Source organism: Sylvia atricapilla, chromosome 7, assembly GCF_009819655.1.
Source record: "Sylvia atricapilla isolate bSylAtr1 chromosome 7, bSylAtr1.pri, whole genome shotgun sequence".
Classification (NCBI taxonomy): domain Eukaryota; kingdom Metazoa; phylum Chordata; class Aves; order Passeriformes; family Sylviidae; genus Sylvia; species Sylvia atricapilla.
Genome location: NC_089146.1, coordinates 633,068 through 647,214, shown reverse-complemented (window position 1 = coordinate 647,214; position 14,147 = coordinate 633,068). Strand labels below are relative to the sequence as shown.

The 14,147-nt window shown below is 46.7% G+C and overlaps 1 protein-coding gene across 4 annotated transcripts in view; it reads right to left on the bottom strand.

The window, feature by feature from the left end:
• HDAC4 (histone deacetylase 4) overlaps positions 1–14,147 on the bottom strand; it is a 175,613-nt gene that overhangs the window by 8,929 nt on the left and 152,537 nt on the right. For all 4 annotated transcript variants that reach the window (XM_066322354.1, XM_066322357.1, XM_066322356.1 and 1 more), the window contains exons 18-24: positions 13,341–13,448; positions 13,056–13,111; positions 12,486–12,573; positions 11,470–11,589; positions 9,662–9,759; positions 3,554–3,672; positions 1,818–1,951 (exon numbers count right to left, since the gene is read on the bottom strand). In XM_066322354.1, coding sequence (XP_066178451.1) covers positions 1,818–1,951; positions 3,554–3,672; positions 9,662–9,759; positions 11,470–11,589; positions 12,486–12,573; positions 13,056–13,111; positions 13,341–13,448 — 723 coding nt within the window. The remainder of the gene's footprint in view (positions 1–1,817; positions 1,952–3,553; positions 3,673–9,661; positions 9,760–11,469; positions 11,590–12,485; positions 12,574–13,055; positions 13,112–13,340; positions 13,449–14,147) is intronic.

Genomic DNA, 14,147 nt, shown 5'->3' with positions numbered 1-14,147 from the left:
ATGTGCGGGTAAGCCAGGGAATATTAGCCTATCTGCACAGCCCACCTAGGACAAGGGAGAGCAGGTCTGTGTTTAAGTGTCCTTGTATCCATGATTAAAATAATCAATGTTTTTTTACCTTTAAGAATCAATATTCCCTCTGCTCAATGAAACCACTCAGACAGCTCACAACATCCAAGGTATCCTGAGTGCTGAGCTCTCCCCACAGCCTTACACTCCCTAACACACCCATGGCTTGGATCAAGCACTTATTTACTGCACGTGGTTGCAGCTTCCTGTGATGCGAGGAGCACACTGAGCTGGAGGAACAACATCCTCCAGGTGTTACTCCTACTGCTTCCTTTTCAAAGTGCATCCTGCACCCAAAGGTGGATGGAGCCAGAGGAACTGTCTGTGGTGAACACTTGAAACAGATGGGTGCTGCAATAAACACCTCACAGAATCCTAGGATGGTCTGGCTTACAAGGGACCTTAAGAGTTCATCCAGTCCCAACCCCTGCCAGGGACACTTTCCACTATCCCAGGTTGCTCCAACCCCCATCCAACCTGGCCTTGGACACTTCCAGGGACAGCCACAGCCTCTCTATGAAATCTGCCCCAGTGCCTCACCACTGGAACCCCCCCGTTTCCATGCTGGTGTGGCAGCTGCCTCCTGAGTTTTCAGCTGCCCTGAGGCCTGAGTGCAAGCTGGAGCCATTCCCTGTGCCCAGTGCCATCTCAGAACTGCCTGGCCAAGCACAAGGAGCAGGATGTTCCCTGGACACTGGGATGCTGGATGATGGAAACAGGTGCTTCTGATGAATCCCAGCTGGTTTATCTCTCAGCCTGGTTATTCCAGCCTCCCCCTTAACACCAAGTGAAGACAGAGCACTTCTCCAACAGGCTGGAAGTCAAACTGCTCTACACCTCCGTGCAGATCCAAGCTCCCTCTGCATCTCCCCAGACACTTGACGGTCACTGAACTATAACCCTTCACAGTAATCAGCTCTCTCTGGACACAGACCCACTGCTCGGCTCCTCTGGTGCTGCACCTCAGCTCAAACTAACAGTACTTAAAAGCCCTCAAACATGCTTTCAAGTTGCACCAAAGGAGGTTTAGGTTGGATATTAAGGAAAATTCCTTTACTGGAAGCATGCTTAGGCACCGAGTCAGGCTGCCCAGGGTAGTGGTGGAATCACCAACCCTGGGTGGATTTCAAAGATGTGTACATGTAGCATTTTTTTTTTCATCAAACTGACACCAAAAGTGGTGGGGAGAAGGCAGAAAAGATGGAGTATCTAAAGTTTTCTCTGTAGGAAAATACCCTGAGCTCTTTAGAATCCAACATCTTGCTGTACTTCTCTGTCTCTTATCTCGCAACTACCCCCACCTAACCTTTCTGACCGATTTTTCTGACACAGCCAAAGCTTTTCCTACACAGCAATGTGCAGAAAATAGAAAATGTAACTCCAAGGAAAAAATCCAGCTGCAAACCATGTCAGGCAAACTGCCCCATGCAGCAGGCACAGGCTGTAGGACTAGAGAGGGGAGCGAAGAGAAGGGAGGGTTTGCACAGCAAATTCAGAAATTAATTAAAAGAGCTTTTTTCAAAGAGCACAAAGCACATTATCTGGAGAAAGAACAAACCCAAAAAGTCATTCCTAGCTGTTTCCCTCATCACACGGACTGCAAAGCACAGGTGGTTTTTAAGCACAAAACAAACACTCTTCAAAGCACCGAGCATCCAAAGGACACCAAACAATAACAGAAAGTTGGCAGAGGGGATGATGAGATGCCCAAACTCGAGGAGGGAGGAGGTTTTTGGGGGTGCCTGTACCTCGTTTCCCAGCAGGGCAGACACACAGGCCTCCGAGGCGTCGCAGATGGCCGTGAGGTCGTGGCCACCCTCCAGGGCCAGCACGACACGGCCCCCAGCCAGGCCCATCAGCTGCTTCGTCAGGTACCCGAAGCCTGCAACGAGGGAACAGAGGAAATGCAGGAGAAGGGCAAAGGTGGCAGCTGGAATCGGGCTCCTGGCGGAGGATCAAAGAATTAGGGAGAGGAATTACATCATATTAAAAACCCAGCGGGGATTTGAGAGGGCTCAGCACATAACACGAGCCAGGTTGGGCTTTAAGGCGCTCGCCGTGCGATTCCAGCCGTGGCTTCCCTGGCATGGATCCGTGTGTTCCCACCAGCACCACCCCAGCTGAGAGCATCACCATCCTGCGCCTGCCAGCCCTCAGTGCCCCAAACTAAAGCCAGCAGCCAACATTCCCTCTGGGAGCAGGGAAAGGGGTGGACTTCTGCTGGATGTTGCTTTGGGGGAGGGAGGAGGAAGGGGAATCGGGCCAGTTTGGGTTGGGATAGCAGGAGTGCAGTGCCCCAGAGAGATTTAGGTTTGACATCTCGTTCTCAGCAGACGGCTCTTCCCATCCATAATATGCTATAAAAATTCCAGGGGCACCCGGCACTTTGATCAGATGACACACAATACATTTCTGCCCCCTTTAAACAAAACAGAACCAAGCGGCAAGGATTTAAAAAACGTGTCCTCAAAGCAACCTTCCCCCTCCAGGAGAAAAAGAAAAAAAAAAAAAAAAAAGTCAGAAAGCCAAACAAAGGAAAAGCCAGGGAATTTCTACCCTCCATCCCCACTCCCTGCTTTCTGCTTTGGAGCGAACCCCTTTGCAAGTCAGAAAATTAACAAATTACCAGGCAGAGAAAAACATCCACTGCTGAGCCCGTAACTGGTTTTGTGAGAGGCGCACAGCATGGCAAATTCAACCAGCAGGTAAACAAGATTTGCCCTTTCCCAAGTGTTTCTGGATATCTCAAGGAACTTGTCTCTTGTAAACTTACTTCACTTTATTCTTATATAAAGTTTATAGGTTCAGCTCCCTGACGGGGTTTTAAAGTTCACTGCAGAGAACAACTTTCCTGGCTGGAAGAAACTCTTAAAAAGTAATAATAAAACCCTTTTTGCAAGAAAAACTGTCCTCTGCATCAATTTGAATGAAACAGTGCCAGGTAAACTCCACGTAACCTACGGGCGGAATTTCAGTGCATCTCCCAAAAACATCCCAGACCCAAAGCAAAAAGGAGGCTTTGGGGGGTCTCTGTAATTAATTCAAAGGTGGAGAGCAGAAGTATTCAGCTCAACATTTTAATAAGGTATCCTGGAGGAAAAAATGGACCTGTGGTAGCAATGAGTGTGTTTACAGCTGGTATTGCCTTTTCCTGCAATTTTTTATTAAAACCAGCGTAACTCTCTAATTCAGCAGAGATGTGACTACAAATAAATTGCACAATATTACATATTGAATATTCCAAAGTTGAATAGGCAATGTTAAAAAAAAAAAAAAGGAAAAAAGAAAAAAAGGAAAAATAATTAAGACTTCAACCAGCCAAAATATGCATTATGAAAAGATAAATGCCATGAAAATTCAAAGAAAAAGGATGGAAGTTTTGCCATTGAAATGAAAGATCCGAAATAGATCCCACAAAAAACAAAATTTGGGAACACTGTCCTTTAACCCCTAGGACAGCAGCAGAAGTAAAGCTCCCACTTACATTTTGCTGACAGATTATATCCTCCAAGGGGTGTGGGGTGCCCTTCCACAGCATCGAAACCAGATGACACCAGCACAACATCTGGAGCAAACTCGTTGGCAATGGGCATCACTACTGTCCTGCAACACAAAATATCCATGGCACACACATTAGGCTGGCTCCTGAGCAAAGGCAGGTGTATTTAAACCCTCTCACCAGACTCTTACTCCAGGGCAGCAAAGCCCTCCTATTTTCCTACAAGGTGAGAGCCTGGCTGGAAGAACTCCTTGCACTCTCTGGGAATTCCTCCACCTTGTGTTTTGAGCAGGGAAATGAGTTGTCACCCCTTGTGTTTCCCATTTGGGATCATATCCTGATTTACATACATGGGAATAAGGGTAAAGTAAGAGGGCATCTAGCATAGGCTGCAAAACTACCTGGGAAACCTCACCCCAAGGCATTATCTCCAAGTCCCCCTCAAAACATCTCCTCTAGGCTTTGCAAAGTGATTCCTTCCTCCCGTGCTGCACTTCTCATTTCCCCACAACAAAAGGCTGGGAGTGTCCCATGGGGCAGAACAGCTTTAGAATGCAAATATCCCACCCAGATCCACCTCTCTCAACACTGCCTCCCCACCTCACCCAAGGCCAGTTCCCTGTCCTCTGACATTTTATTCACTAAAACATGGATGGAACTGCTCAGCATTCCCATCCTATTGATTGTGAAAGTTGTATTTAAATGAAATGAGGGGTCTGTTCCTGTGGTTTCTCACCAAAAGAACTTTTTCCCCTCTGGTTTCTCTCTCTCCAAACTCCACAATTTCTCCTCAAAACCTACACGAGGTTGCAAGCATCCCATTCCCCACGCTGAGATGCAACTTCCCAAATTAGGTTTTTTCCACTGTAACTGCACCTACTGAATTCTAGATGTATTCCTAGGTCAACTTGACCTAGGAATTTCCCCATACAAGGAAGCGCCACCAGCCAGGGTAACTTTCTACAGCTGGAACTGAAGTTATTTTACCCACATCCCAAAGCATGGACCTTTAAATCTTTGCAGACACGAGCACCTCACTTTATTGAGTCAAGTCTTTATGTGACCCTCCAAAAACAGAGCCCAGGGGAGCCTGTTCCATGGTGAGATGGCTCAAGTGCTATCAGGACGCTCATAAAAGTTCCCAGTTTTTGCAAGAAGGATATTAAACAGCCACAAGACATCTGCCAGAGTCAGCAGCTCGTGACATCCAGCTGAGCTTGTGCCCCTCCGCAGAGCTTATTTTTAACGGGGCATCAACCTCTGTCAGGGACTGAGCAACCTATGCCCAAGTCTCCACTGCCATCACGGAGCAGGGGCAGGCACCCAGACACCAAAAAAATGCCCCCCCTCCAGCTTTATTTTTTTCCCAGCTATTTGCCACAGCAAGCCCAGAGCCTCCTACAATCACTGCCCATCTCCGCGTGCACACAGAGACCTCTGCGAGAAAAACGGGATGTCATTTCCCCTTAATCTGCACAAAATCCCAACAAGGAACTTGAATTTTCTCCTCTAACGATGTGATTGCCCTCTCCATTTTGCCCTTGGGGGATGATGCCATGAGGAAGACAAGACCACAGCTCTGGCTGGTGTCTTTACAGTTTGGTGGAACCCACAGGCACTTTTGGGAGAAACCCCCTCCCTTGAAGCAGCAATTCCAGAGCAAGTGCAGAAGCTGAAGGTTTATTTTCCCTGAGCTTTGAAGTGCTGCTGAGCTCTTTCCATCCTAACCCAAGGAAAACTGCTCAAATCACCTGATTTATTTCCCCCCTTCCCTGAGTTACGATGCTGTGGGAACTGCTAGGATCTCAGTGGAGGTGTGGGGTCACCAGAGCCAGCCCAAAACCTGCACCCCCAAGGTGTGGGCATGGTGCATCAGCACTGAGCAACCCCAGGGATCACAAATCCATGGGGATTCTCAGCCAGGGGACAGCTCATGGAGCACAGAATGGTTGGGAAGGACCTTAAAGACCATCTCACTCCAACCCCAGCACGCGTGTCCAATCCAGAGGCTCCTGAGGAATGGGACAACTGGTGACCCTTGGCTGGAGATGCCTGTGGGTGACAGTGACTGAGTGACCCCTCCAGCACAGCCACACAGTGCCCAGGGCTAGCCTTGAACCCTGCCAGGTGCAGTTTTAGGGGAGGAAAAGCCCTCCTCCTGATTGAGGCATGACACCAGCATTCCAAAGCCACAGCCCCAGCTCTGTCTGATGCTCTCCACGGATGTAAAACTTGATCCAGGAGGGCCAAACCAGCATTCCCTCACTTTGCCTTTTTAATTGCAAGAAAAAATGACAAAAATCTGGTGTGCTTCCGAGATTCCATCTGAGGACAATGTTTTGGACACATCTCATCCAGCTTTTTGCTTTTTAATTTTCCCTTGTCCGCAGATAAAACCAGCCCCTCCACTCAGATCCACTCCAGCAAAGTTCCAGAGGAACAAGGAATTAACTGCAAACAGCCCCATGCTGACGAGACTGTAAAAAAGCCAGAAATTCAAATTATTACCCAGGAGATAAGCAGTTCTGCCTGGAATTGGGTCTTTTAAGGAATGGCTGAGGTGGCTGTAAAGTTATTCACTGAGGAATGAATATTCCTAACACTGAATATTCATTCAATCCATGCAGAATTTTTTTAAAAAAACAAGGAAACTGCAATTTCCCAAATGTCAGAGCCTTGTTCTGCTTGCTTAAAATAAATGAAATCCTTTTATTTGCCTGGTTACAGCTGAGCTGAACAGCCCTACATGAGAGCAAAACTGATGGCAGCAAAACCTCTCCACTGAGCTCTGCAATGGCTTGGGAGAGAGAAAACAAAAACAAATGCAATTTTAGATCTATTTTCCAGGAGGTTGAATGAGCTATTTTTAGCCTGGCATTAGCCAATTCCCCAATTAAATGCCTAATAAGCAACAGGCAGATGAAACAATCCTACAGAGGATTATTTTGGGCTTTAAATGCTCAATTGCAGCAAGTAAATTGGTGAAACTTAGAAGGTTGAACACTTTTTAGAGACTTTTTCCCTCTCTTGGCCACATCTATGTTTTATATTTTTATATGTGCTACGTTTATATTTATATGCATTAAGTGTGTATACATTACACATATATTTATATATTACATCTATCGATATATTAAATATTTTATATATATATCTTGTATCTATTTCTATATATGTTGTGTAGATACAGTTTTATAAATGTTACATATTTTATATCTATAAACTAAAAGCGTTACCCACTGCTCCTCAGGCTAACCAGCTTCCCGAAAATTCCAGTCTTTGCTTCTCCATGGTCATTTACTGTGTCAAAAGGGATTAGGAATTCGGGGATGAAATCAGCGTGAGGAGAGCATGAAATTGAAAATACAGCAACAACCATTCCAGGCAAAACATGATCAATTCTCCTCCAGCCTCCTCTTCTTCGCTCCTGAAATGGTTTATGGATCGAGGGAAAAACCCAAATCCCCCCCCCAAAATTGGTTCCTGAACTTGTTTAATGCTTTTGAAAACGGCAGGAGGAGGGCTAAGTGCAGTCCTGGCTTTTTCCTTCTGGTTGAGGTGTTTTAAATAAAATCAAATGTGGAATCGAGCTGAACATGGAATTGTGGCTGTGGAGGAGACCTCAGAACAGGGGAAAAAATTCTCAGACAGAACACAACTGCTGGAATCATCAGGAAAACTGCCTTGCAGTAAGTTCAGAGGGAAACTCCCGTGGACAAAACATTCTGAATTTCACTAATGGCTGTAACCATGTAATAAGGAACCAGCCAGAGCCTTCCCATTTCTCCTGCAGGTCTCTTAGGTAGGTTTGCACCTGGATCAGGAAGACTGAGAGAGGCAAACAGGATTTCTGCTCATGTAAAATGTTAGGGAAGAACAAATCCTGATCCAAAAAAACCCTCTGAATTTTACAACTGTTTGTATCTCCACTGTTCCCGGGAACATTCTGAGGAGTTCAGGGCTTTGGGAATGACATGCCCTGCACTCTTCCCATTAAACTGACCCCATTTCTGCTTGACCTGGGAAATCTGGTATTGCCCACATGCTCAGGAGATGAGTTCAGGCACGGGATATGGAGCTGACTCTGGCACAGCCACAGCTACCATGGGGTGCAGGAGCTCCAGGCTCCCAAAAAACTCCCTTAATCCTCTCTTATTGCTCCCCCCCCCACACAAAAACAGGGCAGGGACAGGCAGTGATTTCAGCCCCAGGTTAGGAAGGTAACAAGTGACAAAGTGCAGGGAAAACCAAATTTTTAACTCTTCTCATTTCTGATACATCTTGGCAGCATTAAGGACCATCCAGAGGTCAGGAAAGCTTGGGTACCCCAAGACTGGGGAGATGATATTTGGAGACAGGATGAAAATCACTGATGTGAGTTTCCATCTCTTTTTTGGATGGAGCAAACCCTCGTTTCTCTCGTTGAGGACAATTATCTCAGTTATTTTCATTTCTCAAACCCACACACTGGCTTTTCCTAAAATACACCAACAAAAAATGAAGAGCACATTGCTTATTTAAATCTGCTCCTTTTACACAGAGAAAGGACTTTTGTAGCCTCAAAACAGGCAGGCATGTGAAGAGTTATGGCTTGAAAAGAAAAAAAAAGAAAAAGTCTATCAGTATCTTTGCCTAGCTCAAAGGATTTCCACTGATTCCTCTCCAGACTTCAAAGCCTCACAGTTTGGCATTCGGACTGGTTTGAATTAAAGCTCAGTTCTCCACAGCGAGTTTCCAAGTTCATGGTGAAAATGCCTCCTGCTTCTGGAGTTCATTATGGCCAATTTTCTTATCTTTTCTTCATCTTCGGTTTGATCCCCAGCAAATGCAACGTGGCATTCGACAGGGTGGAATAACAAGGTGCTGCCTTGAAGGCATGTATTGTCTCAAGGGGCTAAAGCAAGAAAAGAAGGGGGAAAAAATAGGATATATGACCCATTCCCTTCACTTTCTAACTCTCGGGGGACTATAAATTGCAAACTTCAAAGAGTTATTTTACATTAAAATCAATGGAAAGATTCAGGGGGTGGGGGAGGGGGGAGAAAAGGTTTTTCAAAGGAGCTGGTTAAGATTTAAAAAGGTCACTTGATAATGTATTGTCATGGCCAAACTTGGTGTAGGATGAGAAAAATGCTTATCGTTTAACTTATGGTTGAACTGAAGGTGTGTAGGTTCCAGGAGAAGCATCCCTCAGCTCCCCCAAAACTCCCCAAAATAAGGGCTGTGATCAGCTCTAAAGGCTGTTCCCTAAATAGTTGCAGTGTCCAGGCAAGCAGACCCCAGGAATGGCTGGCAAAGGCCTCACTGTGCAGCCCTGAGCCTTTTCCAGGAGCCTGGAAACTCAGTGTTTAATGTCCCCACGTCCCCAGCTCTGCCTAATGAAGAGATCTATCCTGGGGACTGCTGGGTTAGCCAGGCTTCCACTCAGGAGCAAAACACTGCCTTCCTGGGCCAGGAATGACACAAGTGGCAATGATTTGGTGTCATTTTAAATCGTGTGTGTTCCCTGAGGGCTTTTTGATGGCAGAATGAAGAGGCGGGAAAAGGCGCTTTTTGTTAAAGGACATAAGAGGGAAGAGCAGGAAATAATGCTCCCGGATTTAATGCCATTCCACTGAGGTGATATCCCAGAAAGTCACACCCCACGTTCTGGCAAGTGTGTGTCTGCCTGGATTTAGCCCCCCAGAGGTGCAGTAAACCTGCTGTGAGGACAGAGAACCCCTTCAGATTGTTAAAGGAGAGGCTAGGCAGAGCCACAGCACAGGAGAGCCAGGGACAGTGTCTAAGAAAAACCACGGAATGGTTTGGGTGGGAAGCACACTTAAAGTTCATCCAGTGTCACCCTTGCCACAGGCAGGGACACCTTCTGCTGTCCCAGGCTGCTCCAAGCCCTGTCCAACCTGGCCTGGGACACTTCCAGGGATCCAGGGGCAGCCACAGCTTCTCCGGGCACCCTGTGCCAGGGCCTCTCCTGGATGAATAATATTAAAATTTTAAAGCTTATCAAAAGTGAAATCAAGGAGGATGGCACGAGGAGAAAGAAACCCAGCTGAGGTGAAAAATACATCCGTGAGAGAGAAAATTCAGTAGTACCTGAAGGCAGTTAAATATTCCGTGTCTCCCATGGGCGGATCCAGGCCACCAGTAAATGCCATGTTAACATTGAAACCAACTCCTGCTCCTGTGCCAACCTGGAAAAGGGAAATGGGACTCTTGATTAGCAAATTCTGGCAACACATCTTCGCTGTTTCGATGTTCTCCCAGTTGAATTTGGATTTGGATCCAGCAGTGAGGTCGATTAGTCCCTCCTCCCCAAAACAAGAGGGAAAATAAAGCTCCTTCGTGCTCAGATCTTTATGGGAGCTGAGGCCCAATGGTGTTTGACTGCTGCTTACCCAAAAAAAAACACCCCATCATCAACTGCACCCTCTTGATTTTTTTGCAGCAGAGTGTGCTGCATGTAATGCATTTCCATAGAAGCATTTTCAGCTTGATTCAGGAGCTTATTTTATATTTCACTACAGTTGCAAGTGGGGGATTTTAATCAGAGAGAGCTCCCCCTCTGCTGGAGAAAAACAGGATTCACAGAGAAGGGATTTTGGCTGCTTGAGGGACACGTAGGTGGGAGATGTAAATACATCCCTCTTTTTGCCTGTACTGCAAATGTCCCCATCTGCCTTGCCTGCAACTACCTGAGGGAGTGGAAAAGTGAAAAATAAACCAGGGGTTTCCATCTTTTTGTTTTCTTTTTTTTTTTTTTTTTTTTTTTTTCCAAGAAAGTCTTTGTACATAAAACAAAAAAAAGGGGATTAATAAGTCAAAATTAATGTGTTGCACAGCTGGATAAAATTGCATGGCTGTTACTGCCCATTATTTCTCATAATGGTGCGATTATTTTTGCTAGAAAAATACAGAGGTGGGTGTTTATCTACCCATAGTGGGTTGTTCATCTATTGTTGGCTTAAATCAAACTTGTTTTGCATCCTTTCTTTTATTTGGTCTAAAATGACACATCTAGAAGTGACTCTCTTTGTAAAACAGATTGCTGAAAAGCAGGAATTAAGCCTGACACAAAAGGCTGCTGTTCATTCACTACAACAGGGTGATGGAGCAGCATCACCTCACATTTAAGTTTCTTTAGGGGTTGAAATGGAAACATTGTTTTCTCAATCAGAAAATGTAAAATTGACAGAGGAAGAAGTTTTCAGATGTCACCTGGTGAGTCTCAGAGCACTCTAAGTATTCCAAAAAATTTCCCTTTGCTAAATCAGCTTGAAGGACTTTACCTCCTGCCAGCTCAGAGGGAAAGGATGGATGTATCCATCCAGAGCTCAGCTCTCAGCTTCACTGGCCAAGCCCTCCTGCTGCAGATTCTGAGGACACCACCAGGAAAGGGGGATTAGCTCCAGCAGCACCTGTGACTGGCCCTCAAATCCCACAAATTCGGGGTGGAGGTGTAGCCTTGGTGGTGGTGGTGAGCGATGCCTGGGCAGGGCCAGGAGAAGGTGAGATGGAGAAGGGGAGGTGGAAAAGGAGAGGCAGACAGGCTCCATGGCTGTGCCAGGAAAACAGCGTGGGTGGTGCAGCCATGGACAATCTGTTCCTTCTGCATCTAAGAAACAACTTCTGCTGAGGAAGAAGAAATCCTGAACAGGACATGGAATTCTGGGACAGCTGGCAGAGGGCTCCTCTGGAACAGGCTGTCCCACAAGGGCTGGAGAGCTTAACTGCAGTGGCTCGTTTGCTGCTGTCCCACCAGCTCCAGCCAGGACACGGTGCTCACGGCTGTTGGATTACATGGATCTGGCACGTCCTTGGATGGGAACACAAAACCCAGAGGAGCTGTGGCAAGGTGGCAGGAGCCCCCCTGAGTCCCAGGATTCTGGGATCTATGCGCTCACCTCATCTGGAGCGCCGCTGCCTGGGAAGAAGTTGCCATCATCGTAGCGATGTAGTGAGATATAAAGGACATTGGGATCATTGTAGAAGGCCTGCTGAGTACCATTCCCATGGTGGACATCCTGCAGGGACAGGGATCACAGGAGGGAGGTTAATCCTTCAGTAAAAACACGGAGTAAAGGCATCAGTTCGGGATTTGGAGAGGTGCTCCTTGCTGTTGAGCTGTGTTTTCTCCAACCTGGCTGAAGCAGTTTGTGGGGAATGGGAATAACCTGTTTTGCACACCTAGCTTGAGATGACACACTTTGTTCAACACATGGGATACAACCAATTCCAAATGTCTATCAAACTGAGGACTCTTTTACCTGGACGGAAAGAACTTGGTTCACACCAATCTTGGGGGATGGAGATACTGGGATATTTGTTGCCCCACATCTGCATCTTTAGTCAGTCTGTGGGGTGAGCACTGATACAAATAAAGCTCTGTTGGATCCATGTTAAACAACACAACCCATGAGAGCTCCCCTATTGAGCTGCTGTGTGGTGCACAAAAACAGCTTGTGACAGGATAGGTATTCAAAATTCCCTGACACAAAAAACACGAGGGAAGTAAAGGAAGAAACATCCATCCAGTAGGTCCAAAAGACAAATAAATGCATTTTAACTTCAGGGTTTAACCTGTGGGTGATTTGTGGCAACAGAACCAAAATTTTTGGCTGACACTCAGTCACTCCAATGCCTTCCCAGCCACATAAAATCTATTAAAAAATAAACAGCTATACATTGCCACAGCAGAATCCCAAAGAAGCCCTTTCCTTTTATTGGAAAATTATGGCCTCTTTAAGAATTTTTTTCTCAGATTAGAACACATCTATTCAATTAAAACTCAAAATTTTGGCTTGCAGACAACAGGCAAGAAGCTTTTCACTGACTTACAGAGCTTGCCCTTGCAAGAAGAAACCCACCCAGAACAATTTCCACCTGTTCCCCCCGAGGGAAAGAAGGGGCATTTACTCACCCAGTCCACGATGAGGATTTTGCTCACGTTGAGCCTTTGCTGAAGCAGCTTGGCTGCAATTGCCACAGAGTTGAAATAGCAGAAACCCCTGAAGAGAGGAGACAAGAGGAAAAAAGAGGTGTTAATTGCAGCTTCCCGTGGTCCCAGTACACTGATCACCTAGATGGAAGGAATCACAGGAGGAAGGAATTCCTTCTGCTCTCACTCTTCTTTCCTCCCTGGAAACACGGAAAGGCTTAAAGCTCATCTCATTCCATGGGCAGGGACACCTTCCACTAGATCCATTTCCCACTGAAGTGCTGTATTCCAGCAGCAGGCTCTAGGGAAACAGGGAATGTCTCACACTTGCCCAAACCCACTGCTGATCCTTGGTAGAAAACACTCCCCTGAAAGCACTACACAGGACCTTACCCTGCTCCAGAGAATCTGGGGAGCTCTCAACACCACACATCTCATCTAGCAATAAACAGAAATTCCACAGTGATATCCTAACAGAACTCCTTTGGAGTTTCCAGCTGTGGATCCCCCATCAAAGGAGCCCTGGATGAAGTCAATGAAGCCCATACTCACATGGGTGTGCTCTCCTCTGCGTGGTGACCTGGGGGCCGGACAACAGCAAATCCATTCTGCACACAGAAAAGGAGGAAAGGAAAAGGTCAAAGGGACAAGGATGGACAGAGGGGTCGCAGCCAGAAGCCTTAATCCTGCTTGGGAACCCTGGAGTTGCTCTTGATGGTTTCCTCACAAGGTCATAGCAGTGGATGATGCTTTCCCTCGTTGTGGAGGGGGAAAAGGTCCTGGAGCTGCTGCATGGCAGAGCCCTGAGCAGAGCCCAGCTGAGGGTTGTTTCCATACCTTCAGCTCCCCCGTGGCCACTTTGAACACCAGCTCGATGACACAGCCCACGGCCAGGCGAGCGGCGCCGGACGAGTGCACCTCGTTCCAAATGGTGTCACTGTCCACCTGAGGGGACACAAGGAACCAGGTCAGGAGCAGGGAGGGCAGCCAGGAATCAAGAGACCCCCCATCTTATAAAGACATCACTCACACAGGGTGAGAGGACAAGAATGGCTTTAAACTGAAAGGAAGGGGGGTTATTTTAGATATTGGGAAGGAATTCTGCCCTGTGAGGGTGGGGAGGCCCTGGCACAGGGTGCCCACAGAAGCTGTGGCTGCCCCTGGATCCCTGGAAGTGTCCAAGGCCAGGCTAGAGCAACCTGAGCTAATGAAGGTGTCCCTGCCCATGGCAAGGGATGAACTGAAACAGTCTTTAAAGTCCTTTCCAGCCCAAACCATTCTGTCATTCTGTGACTCTGTCACCATGGAACCAGCATTTAACTGCTGCAGGAAACTGATCCCAGATGAAATAAAAAAGGTTTAAGAAATAATTCAATGATTCTCTAAAATAATAATAAAAAAACCTACAATAAAAAGAGACGTTCAGTGTGAGGCACTTAAAAGACAGCTGACCAGGAGTGACAGCAGCTTCCCTGGGGAACCACGAGCTCACCCACCCTAACAACAGACCTTCAGCATCCTGTGCTGAGTACACAGATTTGCTCCAACGCTAAAGATTCGACAGAATCACCATACTTCCCCCTCTAAAAATGTGGCAAGAGGCCACAGGCAAGGCAAAATACCCTGCAAGCCAGTCCATGTTGC